This window comes from Colobus angolensis, unplaced genomic scaffold, assembly GCF_000951035.1.
Source record: "Colobus angolensis palliatus isolate OR3802 unplaced genomic scaffold, Cang.pa_1.0 Scaffold180, whole genome shotgun sequence".
Taxonomy (NCBI): domain Eukaryota; kingdom Metazoa; phylum Chordata; class Mammalia; order Primates; family Cercopithecidae; genus Colobus; species Colobus angolensis.
Window position 1 is genome coordinate 4349495 of NW_012114933.1, and position 17967 is coordinate 4367461.

At 43.6% G+C, this 17967-nt stretch overlaps 1 protein-coding gene across 1 annotated transcript in view; it reads right to left on the minus strand.

Moving 5' to 3' along the window:
• Positions 1–16411, minus strand: part of ARL15 (ADP-ribosylation factor-like 15) — a 455923-nt gene extending 439512 nt beyond the window's left edge. The window contains exon 1 of the mRNA XM_011939353.1: positions 16254–16411. Within this exon, the coding sequence (XP_011794743.1) occupies positions 16254–16301 (48 nt within the window). The 5' untranslated portion in view covers positions 16302–16411. The remainder of the gene's footprint in view (positions 1–16253) is intronic.
• Between the last annotated feature and the right edge of the window lie 1556 nt (positions 16412–17967).

The following is a 17967-nucleotide window of genomic DNA, read 5'->3' on the forward strand; positions in this document are numbered from 1 at the left end:
TTAATTTTGAATGCATGGGAAAATACTACTCACACTCAGTGTTAGAAGCATATGTATTTGTTATTGTTGCTACTGCTTATTGTCTTAATATCACTCACTGCAATTATATAAAGCAATTGGGATACACAATCTTTCCCTCAGATGAACTCTTATGCACTCTGGATTTGGGGAAATAGAAAAAGAACTGCTTTAAGACAGATGAGGAAAAGACTGAATCATCAGTGAGCTTACTATAACTCTTGATTCTTCATCTCCTTCATGTTTTAATAATCACTCATTTTTACGATGGTTTATTCAAGACAACCTTTGTAGAAAGTATTAAAATATGCATCACATCTTGCATAGCTTTTATAATTTCAACTTTTTAAGCAACTTGTTTCATTATACTTGTGTTCTCTTACAAAGAATCTGATGTGAAGTAAGAATTAGCAACTCAAGATCTTTCTCAACATAGAACCAAAATTTTTACTGAGTCCATTTTATGAAACTATTCCAAGTGAATATTAAGCTCACATAATTAATTATTTATGATAAAACCGGAAGAACTCAGAAGACATGAAATGGAAAATATTCACCTAAGGGTATTAACAAAGATCCCCAGTATAGTTAGGTATTCTGCCCAAATAATGACATAATTAAACTAAAACATCACTAGCACAGGAATCTCAGAATGTACAAAAATTGCAGCCTGCATCCGCAGAAATAATAATGAGGGGCTGCACTCCAGGCTTAAAAAGTAATGCTACCCACAGCCCACGGCCAGGTCAGTAGGGACCCTGAAAGAGTCTGGAAGTGCAAAGGAAACCTAGGAGCAATCGAGTCATCCCATTTAAACGACCCAACCTTTAAAATACACATAGAAATCCCAAGAAATCATAGCAAAAAGTATGTTACACTGAAAAAAATTACTGGTGAACAATATAAAATATACATTTCTATACAAAATGAAACAAAGAGAGGAATCCAATAATCCCAAGAGGTTTTCTACTTTAGCCCAGTGACTTGAAAAAAGAACCAGTCTCATTCAGGAAACATTCAAAATGACCAAGAACAGCAACATTACCCAATAAATCGTCTCAATGCTCCTTCCTCTACCATACCCTGCCTCTCAGAAAACATTCATACAGGAAAAAGGGATAAAAGAGCTGGCCAATAAATCACATGCTCTGCTTCTCAAAAGCAGAAACTTGACTTTCAAATTGTTGGACTCCAACGAAATAGGAACTGAAGGCTCCAAACAATAACAGAATTCCAGAGTAGCACCTCAGAAAACTCATCTAGTCAGTTCAAAGTGAGTCGGCTCGTGTGGCCAAACACAGATAACAGCTGTAAGCAGAACTGGCCTGAGGAGAGATGTGGGCCACCCTCTTCCCTGCCAGGGCCTTTCACCCTGTGAATCAGAAATAGCCACCACTTAAAACACCAGCAAGCAGCTGCAGTGTCTTTAACCCAGTTACCCTACACTATGCTTATTAAGCAGAGGCAGGGAGATTTTTGAAAGGCTGGTATGGAGAAAATGAATCAAAATGGAGTTAAATCTTTTTGGTGACAACAGTACCATAAGTCTTTGTTTTACATACAAACAAACACTTTTCTAGTACTTAACAGAATTAGGCTCTCTTTTAAATGCTTTATATATACATTAACTCAGTTCTGTGGGGTAGGTATTTAATACTATCATTACACCCACTTTGCATAGAAGGAAACAGGCACAGAGGCTGCAGAGCAGGTAAGTCACATGGCTATAATGCAAATGCAGGCAGTCTGGCTGTGCCCCTAACCATCATTATGTGCAGCATCTCAGTCCAAACAAATATTTACTCAGCACCTGTCATGTGTACTTGTGCTAGGTTCTGCGCATATTAAGAGGCCTGCAACCCAGCCCCGCACTATGCCACAATGTGCTCTGTCCTATAACACAGACAGCAACAAAGGCCCGAGGCAGCGTCACGGCTAGCACATTAGGCACCTCTGTGCCAGTTCACAATGGGTATCTGGGCAAGCCAAGCAGGGGCTGGATTTCAGCCCCACTTGCCCCCTTGGCCAGGCACTTCTGTGCAGTGTCTAACAGGCCTCACTGTCTAAGGCAGCCCTGCAGTGGCCCTGGAAGGACCCTGCATTCTGTTTTGGTAGTGAAAGGTTGGGAGAAGAGAAGTTTAAATAATGGGAGGAGAGAAAACTAAAAATGATTTCCACAATACTATGCTCCTGATCATTTTAATTAGGTAGAAGTCAGGATCACAGAGCCCATTTTAACTTTACTAACAATGCATCCAGATTACTATACAATTGTTCCAGACATAATATATGAGGGCTAACCTCACAAACTGCCCTAACAAAACAGCCATAAGCAGGCTGCCCACAACAAAACAAACTCCAGAACTGCCTGTGACCAGATTTCAGTCCTGTTGGAAAGGCCTCGGCCTGGGCCATCTTCATTAACTTCCGGACTCAGCACTTCAAACTATGAGTTCTCTGCCTTGGGAACCTGAGACTGGCAGGACTCAAACCCAGGGACCCCTCCAAAGAAATCCAGCCCTGTGATAGATCCAGACAGCAACTGAGTCTCCTGAGGGGGTCCAGTCTGCCCATTCACCAGGAACCAGAACTCCCCTGGAAGTGCAACCCCTCTTACTAGAAAAAAATAGGCCAAGAGTCTTAAGAATCCAGTAACTGAGCTGTGGGTTTAGTAATCTGAACGAGGACCCTCTGTAGCACAATTAACCTGGGCCTAATCTTCTCCCAGCTCCCTAAACCAGGGAACTGCTAGATGAAATAACATCTTTCATGTTAAGGTCATCCTTACTGTACACTGCTCTGTGCCTCCCTTCCAATAAGCCCATCTCACACCAGTACCCGCTCTCCCCAGCCTTTCTGTAGAACCCTCTGCCACAGTGGTGGTGGTGCATTAACTCTGCAGTACTCGTTAGGAAGAAGGGCTTTGGAGCCAGATTTCTTGCGTTTAAGTCCCAGCTCTGCCTCTTAACTTGCTGTATTTCCTTAATCAAGTTCCTTATTCTTTCTATATCTCAGTTTTGACATCGGCAAAATTGAGATGATACTGCTAGCACCTACCTCACAGAGTTGGTTTCAGGATTCAATAAGTAAAGCCCTTAGAAAGTATCTACCAATATAAATACTGTGATTGCTTTTTTGCTATTATGAAGAACAAGAAGAGGCAGGAAAGGAGGAAGTAACAAGCACTAACCTAAGAGTATGTGTATTATTTCAGTTACTCTTCACAGCAAATCCAAGAGGAGGTTCCTCTTACTGTCCTCACTCTACTAATGAGAAAAGTGAGGCACTGAAAAGGCAACTAACTTGCCAAAGTTACACAGAATAGTTGGTGAAGCCAAGGAGTTGGTGAAGCCAAGGAGTTCAACCCAAAGCCTGCAGCACTCAACCATGAAACAAACTCCTCTACATCCACAAAAGTTCTGTTAAATGTACCCTCTATCTTGTGGCCTAACTCAATCCCTTGAAACCACCCTCCCCCACTCTTGGGCCACGACCATCCCACTCCTTTCAAGACTCAGGACAATACACTCTATCCAGTGTTCTCTACTGCTACTTGTTAATGATGTCAACCAACTCTGCCTCATTCACTAAGGATTTCTGATATCTGGCTCAGTCTTTCACTCAAACACAAGCCCTGCTATGGTCCTGGTGACCTCTTCCATGAGGATGATCCATCTGACACTTTGGCTGTATTTCCTCTGCTGCCTCGTGACCTCCCCATCTTTTACCTGCTGCCAGCCACAGCCGCACCCTGGGGCCTCCCCTTGGAGAGTCTACCTCTGCAGTCTTCGATTCACACCCCGATTGTCTGACCACATTGAACTTACTTTCCCTCCAGTTTTCTGAGTTGTTACTCCTTACAACATTTATGGTTCAGCCTTATCAAGATAACCGTCCCTTCCATCTTCTACTTTCTATTTGCTGTTCCTTCCTTCCCTTCCAATAACTCAGATCTCAGTCTATCATCTCAAACATTTTCTTACCAGTGTACTAAGTTTCTGCACCCCATTGTCTACCTATGGATTCACCTTAGATTAGGAAAAACCCTAACCCTTACCAATCTAATTGCCCACCTTTTTAAAACTACATCTAGACAGCTACAAAGGCTACAAGGAAAGAAAAAACAAATCACACAACCATCTAAATGTGTACCAAGTCATGGTCTGTGACTTCAGCACCACACAACTACGAACCCTCTGTGTCCCTGGTCATCCTCAGCCCTCAGTCTTCACTGCAGCTTCTTCAATCCTCCTCAGCTAAAACCCCTACCTGACCACATTTCAGTCACTCTTGGCAAAACGACCTCACATTCTACTTCACCAGCACTGCGCCATCTCTAGTCCCATTTAAGGAAAGCCACCCCCCAACCTTCCTGCCCCTCCAGTTCCAGCCCTTTCTCTTCTCTTTCCTGGTGAATGTCTCACAAAACATTCACTGGAGCAGCATCATTTCCTCATTTCCCACTCCTCCACTAATCGGCACCCCCAGAAGGCCCATGACAGCCCTCTGGCCAAGGTCACCACTGACATGAATTCAGTGGTCACTTTCCAGTCATTATCTTCCATGATCTCTGGTCAATGTTTAACAAAATTGGCCACTTTCTCCTTTTGGAAAGTCTCTATCCTCAGCCTGCTTGACATTACACTCTCCAGATTTCCTTCCAGCCTCTCAGTTCTCTTTCTCCCAGGCTCCTCTTTTTGGTTGTTGTTGGTATTTTCTTTCTTTCTTTTCATTTTTTGTTTCGAGATGGGGTCTTGTTCTGTCACCCAGGTTGGAGTGCCATGGCATGATCATGGCTCACTGAAGGAAGCCTCAACATCCCAGACTCAGGTGATCCTCCTGCCTCAGCCTCCCAGGTAGCTGGGGCCACAGGTGAATGCCACCATGCCTGGCTATCTTATTTTTTTGTAGAGACAGGGGTGTCACTTGGTTGCCCAGTATAGTCTCAAACACCTGGTCCCAAGTGATCCTCCCACCTTGGCCTCCAAAAGTGCTGAGATTACAAGCACAAGCCACCATGCCTGGCTTGCAAGCTTCTCTTTGGTTCCTTTTCTTTTGGTGATCCCATAAAAGCTGCATGTGTACTACATGCCAGCAGTGGCTGAGGCCATATGCATCCTCAAGTCTTTTCCTTTCCCACACAACTGAACCCTCATGCACGGCTATGGCTTCAGCTACCATCTAAGTGGTTGCAAATGTAAGCTCAGAAGTTAACCAGACCTAGGTTCAAATTCTGGCTCCACCACATCTTAGGCACAACACTGAATTTCTCTAAGCTTCAGTTTTCTAATCTCTAAAATGATAATAGCAAATGTATATCATATAAATAACACTGAGCACTGTGCCTCCTGTAAAATATTAATAATATAGTTACAGTATGTAACAATAAATGTTAGCTATTAGCTTTTTTTGTTTTGTTTTTTTGAGACAGAGCGAGACTCTGTCGCCAGGCTAGAGTGCAGTGGCGTGATCTCAGCTCACTGCAATCTTTGCCTCCTGGGTTCAAGCAATTCTCCTGCCTCAGCCTCCCAAGTAGCTGGAACTAAAGGCGCGCACCACCACGCCCGGCTAATTTTTTGTATTTTAGTAGAGACAGGGTTTCACCATGTTGGCCAGGATGGTCTCGATCTCCTGACCTCATGATACATACGACTCGGCCTCCCAAAGTGCTGGGATTACAGGCGTGAGCCACCGCGCCCGGCCCTAGGTATTAGTTTTAACTACATCTCCAAATCTCACCTCTGAGTTTCCATTTACCTATGTGAAATCTCAAGTTGAATTACTGCACAAGCAGTTCAAACTCAGTCACTCTGAAATCAAACTTCTCCCTTTCCCACCCAACCTGCTATTTCTTCGGGATTACAGATCACAGTGCATGACCCCATTACCCACCCTCAATACCTACAGTGGTTTTAAAACATGTCCAAAAATTCTTCAACCTTCCTCCCACTAAGAGATATCTCTCTTCTGCCCTTGAACCTAGCAATGCCTTTCTGACTATCTTGATGAAAAGAACACAGTAAAAGTGACACTGCATCACTGTTGAGGATTGGGTAGAAAAGACCAGGCAGTTTCTGCCAGTTTCTCTTGGTACGTTTGCTCTGTGAGCCTTCAGCCTAAATATGAAAAGTCCAGCTATCTTGAGGCCATCACACAGAAAGACCACATGAAGAGAGATGCCCCAGGGGGCCACCCGTGTCCAGCACCCAGCTGTTGAAATGTACCCAGCCCAGATGCCAGGCATGTGTATGAAGCCTTGAGGTGACCCCTCCCTCCATCTGTTTACAACTTCATGAGGGATCCTGGCCAAGAACTGCCTAGTTGAACCCAGTCAACCCCCGATTCACGAGTAAAATACATTGTCATTGTGTTAAACTATTGTTTTAAGGTGGTTCATTACTCAGTATTAGATAACCAGAACAATGCTCAAACCAAAAACCTAAGAATTAGCCCTGAGATCTATTCTGTTGTCATCTTCCACATCCAATTACAAAATTCTGGCAATTCTTAAATGCTGCCTGAATCCATCTACATTTCTGCATCCCTCCTGCCCCTTCCTGGTTGTGAACACCATCATCTCATTTCTGGGTCAGGACATCTTCCTAACTAGTCTTGCTCCAGTCTGCCCTCCCTTTCTAATCCTTCTCTGCACTGCAGACAGATCTGACCATGTCATTGCAGGCAAACATTTAGGGTTTACATGACCCTAGCTGGGCTCTGCAGCTTCATGTCTAGCACTGCTCCAAACCCTGCTCCAAAAATACAGAACCCCTGGAGTTCCTTGAAGTCATGGGGTTACTCACCCCCAAATCTCCGCACAGCTATTCCTTTTGCCTGGCTCTGGCCCTGCCTGTCACTGGGCCAACTTCACTCAGCTTCAATGTTGCAGATGTTAAAAGACTCCTCTGGGAAGTTCTCTTTGGCCCTGGAATCTAGGTTAGGTTCCCTTTCATGTGCTACTCGAGTTGTCTTTATTTCCCTCCAGATAGACTATGCTACTCCAAAATGTAACTGTTTATTTTTCATCGTACAGGAGCATAAGCACCTTGAGGGCAGACCAATGTCTTACTCACTCAACTTTTTTTTTTTTTAGGGAAAAAAGCAAATTTAAAAAGATAGGACATTATGTTCCAATTCTGGTAAAATTCTTAAAGCACACAAAATGATACTATATATGGTTTACACCCACATGCATATATGATAAAAAGCCAAAAACACACATGAGACTGTTACTTACTAACCTCGGGATAGTGGTCACCACTGAGAAGGGTGGAGGAGGAAGCATGCAGGGAACAGGAGTCTTTAGTTTCATTTAAAGATCACCAGAGTTTTGAAGTCAAAATGGCAAAATGTTAACACCTGTTCAATCAGGAAGGCAGGTACACAGAAGTCTGTTATATTATTTTCTGTACTTTTCTGAGTGCTTAAAATAATTCACAATTAGAAATAAAACTCTGAAAGAATTGTATTTCTGTTTAGCTCCTGACTCCATGTCTACACTGATTAGGAACAGGTATAGACCTCCAATGCCTCAATCAATGGTCCTGGAATGCCTCCAGATTGTCATTCCCCTCCCCGAGAGAGAGAGAGGCCAGAGCAGCAGCTCTCCTGTTGAAAAAAGAATGCAGGGGAATCCCTTTTGGAGAGACATGGACACAATTAGTGGGATAAGTCCTCAACTCTGAAAGCAGCAGTCCAGAGGTCTAGGTACAGAGGAACTTGATAAATGAGAGTGGCTTGCAACTCTAGGTACAGAGGAACTTGATAAATGAGAGTGGCTTGCAAATGCAACTTTTCAGATGGTGAGTTACTATCAAAATCATGTAGGAGTGTTTGGCTCTATGAGCCACAGGGCAGAACACCTACCTTTATGCACAGTGAAGGAGAGAGTGGGTAATCAATGAAAATGAAATCAATGAGCAGACTCCCACCTCAAACACAAACCCATACAACTTTCCCAGTGGGAGCTGCACTGTCACTGAGTTCCCAGAGGGCCTCTCACAGGCAACCAGGTGACAGAAACAATCAAGTGACGCCTCAATTTCCAGAATTGTTATCTATGGTTCGCACAGTCTCTCTCACTCATCTTCCCAATAATTATTAATTATAATAGGTAAGCAGCACCAAAGAATGCTCACGGCCATGGGCTTAGAATCAGACAAGCTCATACCCTGACCCTGACCCTCCCCTGGTTGTGCAATTCTGGGCAACACTCAACCTTTCAGAGTCTCAAGTTTCCTCTTTTCTAAGTTGCCATGTCTTTGTAAGTCAGCAGTACCTGGTTAACAGGACTATTGGGAGGATTAAATTTGGTGATCCAAGTAAAACACTCTGTACTGTAAATGGTACACAGTCCTGTATTTACCAGACACCAGACTAGATTCCAGTGATAAAATGGTGATTCAGATGGTCAGGGAACCAGCAATGATGCAGGTTATAGACTCAGATGCCAGCCATGTATTTAGTGCTAGAAATCTGAACTGGCCTTATAAATTGTGGGGCCCAGTGCAAAATGAAAACGCAAAGCCCTGTTCTAAAATTAAGACTTTTTTTTTTTTTTCAGGATAGTGACCAAAGAGCAGTAAACCAAGCATGGGGCTCTTCTGAACCCGGTGGTTGCACGGCTGGGAAGCCAGCCCTGCTAAAAGTAGATGTGCCTAGGTACTTTACAGACACTCAGAAAATGAGGGTCAACCAGAACTGGGCTTCTTAGACTCATCCAAACACCTGGGGCATTCGGAGAGACGACAGGGAAGAGCCACGTCATAACACAGGGGGCTGCAGGATCCAAAGTAAAAGCCCCTCAATAATTTAATTTGTGGGAGGTATCAGAGGAACTTCCCATTTCTTGTCACCTACAATAGTTACAAGACCTTACCTAATAAGCTTTCCTTCTCTTTAGTCTACCTTAGAAATAAATCCTTTATAAAGTTAATACCATCAAGAGATTTTGCCCAGCTGAAGTCCAAAAGCAACAGGCTGCTTATAGTCTAGTGTCTGCTGGGAACAGCCGACTTCCCAGGCAGCACGTGGCAAAGGAACATAGCAGTCTCAGTACCTCTTCAAAAGAAACGGGGCTGAGCACGATGGCTCACACCTGTGATCCCAGCACTTTGGGAAGCTGAGATAGGTGGATCGCTTGAGGTCAGGAGATCGAGACCAGACTGGACAACATGGTGAAACCCCATCTCTACCAAAACATACAAAAACTAACCACATGCCTATAGTCCCAGCTACTCAGGAGGCTTAGGTGGGATAATTGCTTGAACCTGGGAGGTAGAGGTTGCAATGAGCTGAGTGAGATCAAGCCACAGAACTCTAGCATGGATGACAGAGTGAGACCCTGTCAAGCAAGCAAGCAACCAAGCAAGAAAGCAAGAGAAAGCAAGCAAGCAAGCAAGCAAGAAACAAACAAACAAACTGGGGCTTGGGGCAGGTAGGAATGTGCCCCTGAAAGTGACACTAGGGGACTGAGTAAGGAGATGGCACCACTGCACTCCAGCCTGGATGACAGAGTGAGACCCTGTCAAAAAAAAAAAAAAAAAAAAAAGAAGAGTGAGGAGGAGAGGGGAGGGGAGGGGAGGAGAGGTTGGTGGGGAGGGGAGAAAAACGAAACGAAACAAAACTGGGGCTTGGGGCAGGTAGGAATGTGCCCCTGAAAGTGACACTAGGGGGCTGAGTAAGGAGGTTGCCTGAAAATCTGTATGTGGTCACCTGATGGAACATTAGATACTGAAGATCACCTCAGTGACTGTGACCAGGGTAAGGAGACTATAAGGCAGGAGTTCCCAGCACACAACATAGTTCTCTTCCTTGCCAGCCTTCTCTGTAACAATCACCTGCCAGAGTCCTTGGGGACAAGGGCGCATCAGCCAGCCTGCTCATGGCCACTGCTTTCTTTAACATAGCAGTGGTCAAGTACCACTTTTCTGTACCTGTTTACTTAAGAAGCAATATACTAAAAATTTTGAGTGCATCCCAACTGCTTTAACATCAAGCTGCCTGAGCCTCTGCCCAACAAAAAGGAACTACTTGTAGGTAGAAGGCAATGAAGAGGGAGGGCCCTGGGGCCACAAGCGCAGTTCAACTACTTGCTAGCTGTGTGAACTTGAGGAAATTACACAACCTCCCTGAGTCTCAGTTTAATGCTATTACACATGCAAAGCACTTAGAACACTGACACAGAGTAAGTGTTCAATAAATGTTAACTGATTTTGCCTTCCTAATTATAACTCATATGCTTATCTCCTCTCACCCCCCACCCCAGCACTGCCCACATGCCAACAAGCATATGGCTTTGACATCTTTCAGAATGCAAGTCCCTGGAGGGCATGAATCAAGGTCCCTATGTGTCCTCTCCTAGGGCTCATACTGTTAGACTAGAGCCACAGAAGTTTGGGAACCAGACCTAACACCTTTGTAGAAAAGTTCCTACCTAATGGTATGGATTTGCTCAAAACATTTTTGCTAAGTGAACTCCATATATGGTAGATCTGTTTATTGTGCTCAGATAATTTTTTATCTTATAAATTATTAAGAAAGGAATATTTAACGTGACTGCCTAATCCAGTCAACATTTAGACTAAAAAGTGTTTGACCTACATTATCACTTTACAGTTAGTCAAAATAAATACAACTTACAATGTTCATAGATATTCAGAGTTTAAAACAATGTACTTTTTTATCAATAAAGAAGTTCAGTTCACAGATAACTGAACATAATATGAAATCACAAATGTACCTTCACTCGTCTTTTCAAGTAGGATCCTTGACAATTTCCTAGTGCCTGTGGGCTCTCCCCTTTGCAGCACATCATGGGTTTCTATTGTTGGTTAGTTAGCTGGTTTTTATCTGCAAATGGTGAGAGATTTGTGATGATCAACTCAATTCTCTGCAACATCTTCCCCACTGACACATATATTTTTATGATGGCAGATACAGCCTATAACCAAGAAACTAAATAGGCCAGGTCTACCAGTCTTTACAAAGAAATCTTATTAAACTAACCTTATGAAATCTAATCTTATTAAATGCCAAACACTGGCCAGGCGCAGCGGCTCACGCCTGTAATCCCAACACTTTAGGAGGCCGAGGCAGGTGGATCACCTGAAGTCAGGAGTTTGAGACCAGCCCGGCCAACATGGTGAAACCCCATCTCTGCTAAACATACAAAAATTAGCTGGGCATGGTGGTGAGTATCTGTAATCCCAGTTACTTAGGAGGCTGAGACAGGAGAATTGCTTGAACCCAGGAGGCAGAGGTTGCAATGAGCCGAAATCACCCCATTGCACTCCACCCTGGGTGACAAGAGTGAAACTCTGTCTCAAAAAAAAAAACCCGAACATGGTACAGTAGTTTCCCCTCATCCATAGGGGATATATTCCAAGTCCCAGTGGATACCTAAAACCACAGAGAGGACTGAGCTGTCATAGAACTAACTAACATAGCACATAGCACACTATATTTTTTCCTATACACACACACCTATGATGAAGTTTAATGTGTAAATTAGGAACAGTAAGTGATTAATAACTAATAATAAAAGTGAACAATTATAACAATATACTATAATAAAAGTTGTGTGAATGTGGTCTCTCTCTCTCTTAAAATATCTTATTGTACTGTACTCACCTATTTTGAGACCTCGGTGGACCATGGTTAGCTGAAATTTTGAAAAGTAAAACTGGATAGGAGGGTGGGGGCTACTATATGCAAATGCAATGAATATTAATTGACAATTAGCATCCAAGACTTATCAACCATTTTTACTTGTCACATTTTCAAGTCTAAGTTTATATTTTAGTTCACAATAAAACACATAAAATGAGAGAAATGTACTAGAAAGCAAAGAAGCACATCAGAAACTACCCCCTCCCCTATGTGCCTTACTTAACCTGTCCTGCCACAGGTTCCTCTAGAGCCACACACCTGCCAGTCCTGCAGCCAAGGAGGATATTATAGCTGAGGGCTCATCCTCCATGACTTTCAGGACCATGCACAAAGTAGGGGCTCCATAAATATTTGTTGAATAGATAAATTATTCAAATGAGTTTTATTTTCATAGCTTTTAAAAGAATCTTAAAAGAGTCTTGTGACTTCCTGACTGTTGCTTACAACTCCCAGTATTTCCATAAATTGAAACTAGTTTAAAAGGTATGTCAATACCACTAAGCAGTAACAGTCATTCTACAGGACGTATAAAAGTAACATCAGCAATATAATCACAATACATTAATGTCTTTTTTTGTGTGTCTTGAGACCAAGTCTCACTCTGTCGCCCAGGTTGGAGTGCAGTGGTGTGATCTCGGCTCACTGCAACCTCTGCCTCCCAGGTTCAAGCAATTCTCCTGCCTCAGCCTCCCAAGTTGCTGAGATTACAGGCGTGCGCCACCACGCCCAGCTAATTTTTGTATTTTAAGTAGAGATGGGGTTTCTCCATGTCAGCCAGGCTGGTCTTGAACTCCTGACCTCAAGTGATCCACCTGTCTCGCCCTCCCAAAGTGCTGGGATTACAGGCATGAGCCACCTCGCCCAGCCACACGAAAAGCAATGTACTGTTTACAAATGGCTTTCCCTCCACTATCTCATTTAATCATCATAGGTATTACAATTCTACCATTGTTGTTTTGATGGCACAAAGGGAAAAAAGGTTAATTCCAGATCAACCATCACATGAGTCAAGACAGAAAATTTTGAACTGAAAGGAATCTAGAAGTTGATCTTGTCCAACCTCCCAGGAAAACTCGAGAAATGTGTTTTGCTCTTTCATTTTAACTGGACTATTTTCTCCTACTTTATTCAAAAAGCTTTGCACATTGTGTTACTAGTTATACCTATGAGAAGAAAGAGTAAGATGCTGGTACTGCCTGTTGGGACAGCAGCTAAATGTTTACCCAAAAAACCTGGCAGATGTAAACAAGGCCTTTAAACCCCATCATGAAAGGGGAAAAGTTGTGTGCCCTTCAAGGAAGAATCACGCATCAACAGGAAAACAGAGATTTTTATGTTTAAATTGTCACCCCGGCTAAACGGATTATATCTTGATCATCTTCAAGTTAAGAGTAAAGGATACATCCTACATTCCCCAGAACAAAACACCTAATCCAAACAGATTTTATCTTGTCTCTGTTTAAAAACTGGTGAAAAAAAGCAGAATTTCCCTTTCCATTTTATATGCATCTGATTCAACAAATAAAATATCAGGCCCTAACTATTAATACATGCCAACAACCAAGTCAGGCACCGCACCAGGTGATACATCTAATTGCTTAGGATTAGCAAATTTCTATTCTTTCCCTGGACTGAAATACTAAAATCAATCAAACCCTGTCTTAAATATTAAAGTACTATCCCTGTCCCTCACCTTGACTGTCACTTCTGAGAACATTTGTTTTAAGAAATCAACAGCAACCTCGAAGATCAGTAGAGCTTCTTCATCTGTTTTAATAACTCAATCCTATTAAAAGGATTAATCCTGTTAAAAAAAAAAAATAGCACCTCCACCTTTCTCTCCCCTCTTCCTTTCCACTCTCCTCCAAATAAAAAGGTTAAGGGGTGACATCCAGCCCAAAGAACAATGAACAATACATACACACACACAGCTCTCTCTTCCAGTTTCCAACAGGAACAACACAAGACAGTCAAATACTGATTAAAAAGAAATGACACACACCATTATTCTTGTCAAGTGCATGGAAAGGGAACTTACTCTAATCCATTCAGCAAAATCTGGAGTCAAACTTGGAATGAAAGATGACTTTTTTTTTTTTTTCTGCAAGGTAAGTAAAAGAACTCAGGAATTTTTTTTTAATAAGATACCAGATGCAAATAAATTATTATTCCTCAGAAATAGGGCTTTTAATAAACACCCCACAGAGTATGCATAAGCAAGCAAATCAATCCGAAAGACAGGAAGAGAAGAATAATGTGTGGCACATCATTTTCTCTCAGTCGATAAGCAAAAGTGAACACAAAAATGCCATCTCGGGAGGGCTAATTTTTTGTTTTGAGATAGTTTTTCTGTTTGTTTCCATCCAGTTTAATGCTAAAGAATTTTCTTAAATCTTTTCACAGGGCACACTTGGCACACTCACAAAAACTAAACTGTTTCCTTTAAGATTTCTTTTCTCACCTCCAAAGAGTAGCCAGTGGCTTTTATGGGGTTGGTCACTGCACTTGTGAATTTTAGACGGATAAGGTGGCAAAATAATGATTTTTTTAAAATATAAAAGTAAAACTAAGATGTATGGCTGGTAAAACTTTCTAAAAAGCCAAGTCAAATTTGGGGCCTGCTGATTTTGACACAAAGCTGTTAGTAAATTGGCAAACAAATGAATCTGCTTTTAGGGTAACCTTGAGCCCAGGGAAAATAAAAAAGCCAAGTCAAAGTTGTGACCTGTTGATTTTGACACAAAGCTGTTAGTAAATTGGCAAATAAATTAATCTGCTTTTAAGGTAACCTTGAGGCCACAAACATTCATCCACTCACCTTAAGACCTTATCTAGAGGTTAGCCTGAGTAATTAACCAGAGTTATCAATTTTGTTTTCACTAATCATTTTGATAGGTTTGACACCTCAAAGATGGCTTTGTGATGCAATTTATAAATTTAAAACACATTCAGTAAATAAAGAAAATAATAAAATGTCAGAACCACCTGATTTTCTTTTTTAAAAAACTAAGTATTCAAAATTAGCTTTTAGTAGTACAGGTAATGTCACTCTTTCCTACTTGGTAATTATCCCAACAAACTTTAGCTTTAATTTACGCAGACTGCAAGACAAAAACCATGTATTGTAATATGTAAGATAAATTACAAATTAAATCAGTTATTTAACTTAGAAAACAATCTTCTGGACACTTTGGCAGCTCTCTTAACTTACAGGGCACCTTGTATTGTGAAGAATGTTCATAATCAGACAACCCCTTTAACCAGCCACAGTACTGAGTAAATAATATCCCTTTATCACAAAGATAAAGGAAGTTACCGCCATCAACAAATGAACAACAAAACAGAACTTGAACTCAGAATTTTAGATTCAGCTCCATTCACAAGGCCATGCATTAACTGCAATCACCATCCTTTCCCACCAAGACCATCAAGCTCTGAAGCATTAGGAGAAACATTTTCTTTATGGACACTAAAATAAGCCCAATACACAGATGACAGTACAAAGCCGGTCCGGCGTTTCTTGGCCATCAAAGCATGCACAGACTTTCTCTGTAGAGCCTTAAGTGTAATTCCTAGAAGGCACTGGCAAATCTCTGCCAGGCAGAGACTCTGCAGTCGAAAACCGAGTGCATGTGCTCAACAAGATGACAGGAGGGTCAATGTTTCTAACCGTCTACTTCAACTCTGCATGGCAATAGCGGTTCTGCCCAACATGGTAAACACAGTAATCACATAGGATCGAACACAGTCCCTGTAAATCAGGATCCCCTTAAACGCAAACAAGCAGCTCTGGGGAAACATAATTTCTGCTCGCATAATTCCACTAAGACACACACAGAAGTCCATTTTTAAAATGATGTTCGGTCCCAGTACTGTGCTGACACTTTTCCCACCTAAACTTCTCAGCACAAGCCTGGCCTAAACAGCCGGGTTCCAATCCGTGCACAGTGGAACACCGGCACGCACCCAAGACCGGAATGGTGGGGCAATACCTGTCCCTACTCAGTCCTGTTCGGACCAGCCTGAGAGGTAGTTTAGACCCGTCTGCTTTATGGTAATGTGCTTTTAAAACCCCGCCACGACCGAGGTCATAGCTTTAGAGATTTAATAACAATCAAATGACCAGGGCTGCTGGGCACTTAGTGAGCCATTCTGGTTATGGCTCTTTAATAGCACCTGGAGTTCTGCTCCAGGGAGAGCGGAAAACTCCCGCTCCCCCGGAAAGAAAGTCCTCTGCGGAGAGCGCAGAGGGAAGCCAGGAAACCGATCGCGGGCAGGGGACGCGCCGCCGCAGCCGCCCCATCTCTCAAGCAGCCCCAGCGCGACCCTCGCCCCGCAGCCGTGCTGGCCCAGGCCGCACTTTTACCTGTCAGCTCCACCACCCAGCCGCCCTGGAGGCTGCCCCTCCGAGTCCAGGGCACGGCTTCCAAGCCGGCTGCGGGAGAAAGAACCCCAGAGGCATCCTATCCCAAAGAAAGAAAGCAAAAAGGCTGCTCCTCAAGGCAGGGGGCCATCGGGCACGCCGAGATCCGAGAGGCGACATGCCACCCCTGCCATGCACCTACCAGATAATCCATGTACAGAAACGCCTGAGTTATCCGGAGATCAGACATCCGGCAGCCTAAAGCATCCGGAACGGCTCCGAACCCGGAAAAAAAAGCAGCGTCTCTGGCTGCGAGCGAGCAGCTCCTGTAAAAGCCAGCAACAGCGAAAATAGCCGAAAGCAGCCGACTAGCCGGAGATTACACAAGGGGCGCGGCGATTGGCCAGGCGGGAGGGCAGAAGGAAAGAGGCGCGCTCATTGGCTGCGGCGCCTATAAAAGGCAGGCCCCAGTCTGTAGAAAGAGAGAAACGCGGGAGCGGCGGGGGTTGCCCGTTAGTGTTCGCTGAGCGGAGGAACCGGGATTGGGGCAGTGCGGCTGGGGTGGGGGTGGTGCAAGCGGAAGAAAGAGCCAAGAGAGCGGAAAAGCGACTGGTGCTGTCGCCGCCCGAGTTTTGTGTTTCCACAGCTTCCCAGTTGGATACAGCGAAGCCGAACTCCGTGTTCCCGGGCTGGAGAGCCTTGGTGTCCCCGCCTACCCCCAGTAGGAAGCGAGCGCTGTAACGTGGGAGGCGTGGTCGCCACTGATCATCTCTCTCCCCCGAGACCCTTCCTAAAGGCTTTGCCGCCGCGAGACGGCACCACCGGGAAAGAAGTGTGCGGAAGTGTACCGCGTAAACAGGCAGTGCTGTATGCGACTTAGGGGCAGAAAGACCCTCCGCACTTTTATCATTTGAAACTAAGGCGGACGATTCCAGCCTGGTGTTCCTGAGTACACACAGGCCCCCAGCGCAGCCAGAGTTGGCTGAGGAACCCCTCTTCCAACCCCTGCGTAGAATGCCAAAGAGTCATCGGAGAATTCGCTTTCCTCCACGTGAAAAGGAAAAGAAAAATATTTGAGGACTCGCAGTAGTCACTTGTACTCCCCAAACACACGGGAAGAAGTGATCAGTTTGCATGCTTGGAGTCAAATTACACTCAGCACAAATCCAACGCCCCCGAGTCAAATGAGCAATAGAATCTCTGCAAAAAAAAAAAAAACACACAAGTAACAATATTTGTGACCCGATATTATTTCAAGAGGTAAAAACATCTATAAGATGCATTTGGGACTTGTGCATTTCCTGGTAATGTCAACATCGCATTAAGCTAGTAGGGTTAGGCAGGGAAAGCCTGAATCGGACAAGAAACTGGCTTTTTTTTTTTTTTTTTTTGAGGCTATAAATAACCAGACCATGCCAGACACAGCTATGTACTTAAGCTCAGGTGATTGGAGTGCCCCCCCATTCCCACCCTCAGGGCTTAGGGAGAATGGAAGATAAGGTGGATGCTCTCACCTGTATTAGTAGTTAGGGCTTGCATACATACAGTGAAGTTTCAAGAGTGAAACTTCATCAACTGAACTCTTCATGAAGTGACTGCCTGACTGTACACATGATGTTTTGGGAGCTGAATTTTTACTTTCCCCTTAACTGGACACTTTTCTTTTTTGTATCCTCAACAGAGAAATTTCCGTACCCTAAGTTTACCTGAGACTACCAAAACAATTCTGTTAGATAACCGTGGCATTCACCCTAAATGTGTATGTAACCAATGAGGGCGAAGCAGCCCCCTAGAGGGAGCTGTAGGTTGGTGAGCCAAGTGATTTTAGGTATGCTGTCTGATTTCCTAACCTGTTTGCTCAGCTGCAAAACGAGAATTCCTACCACCAGAAAGTTGTGAGTGTTTGGGCGGGGGCA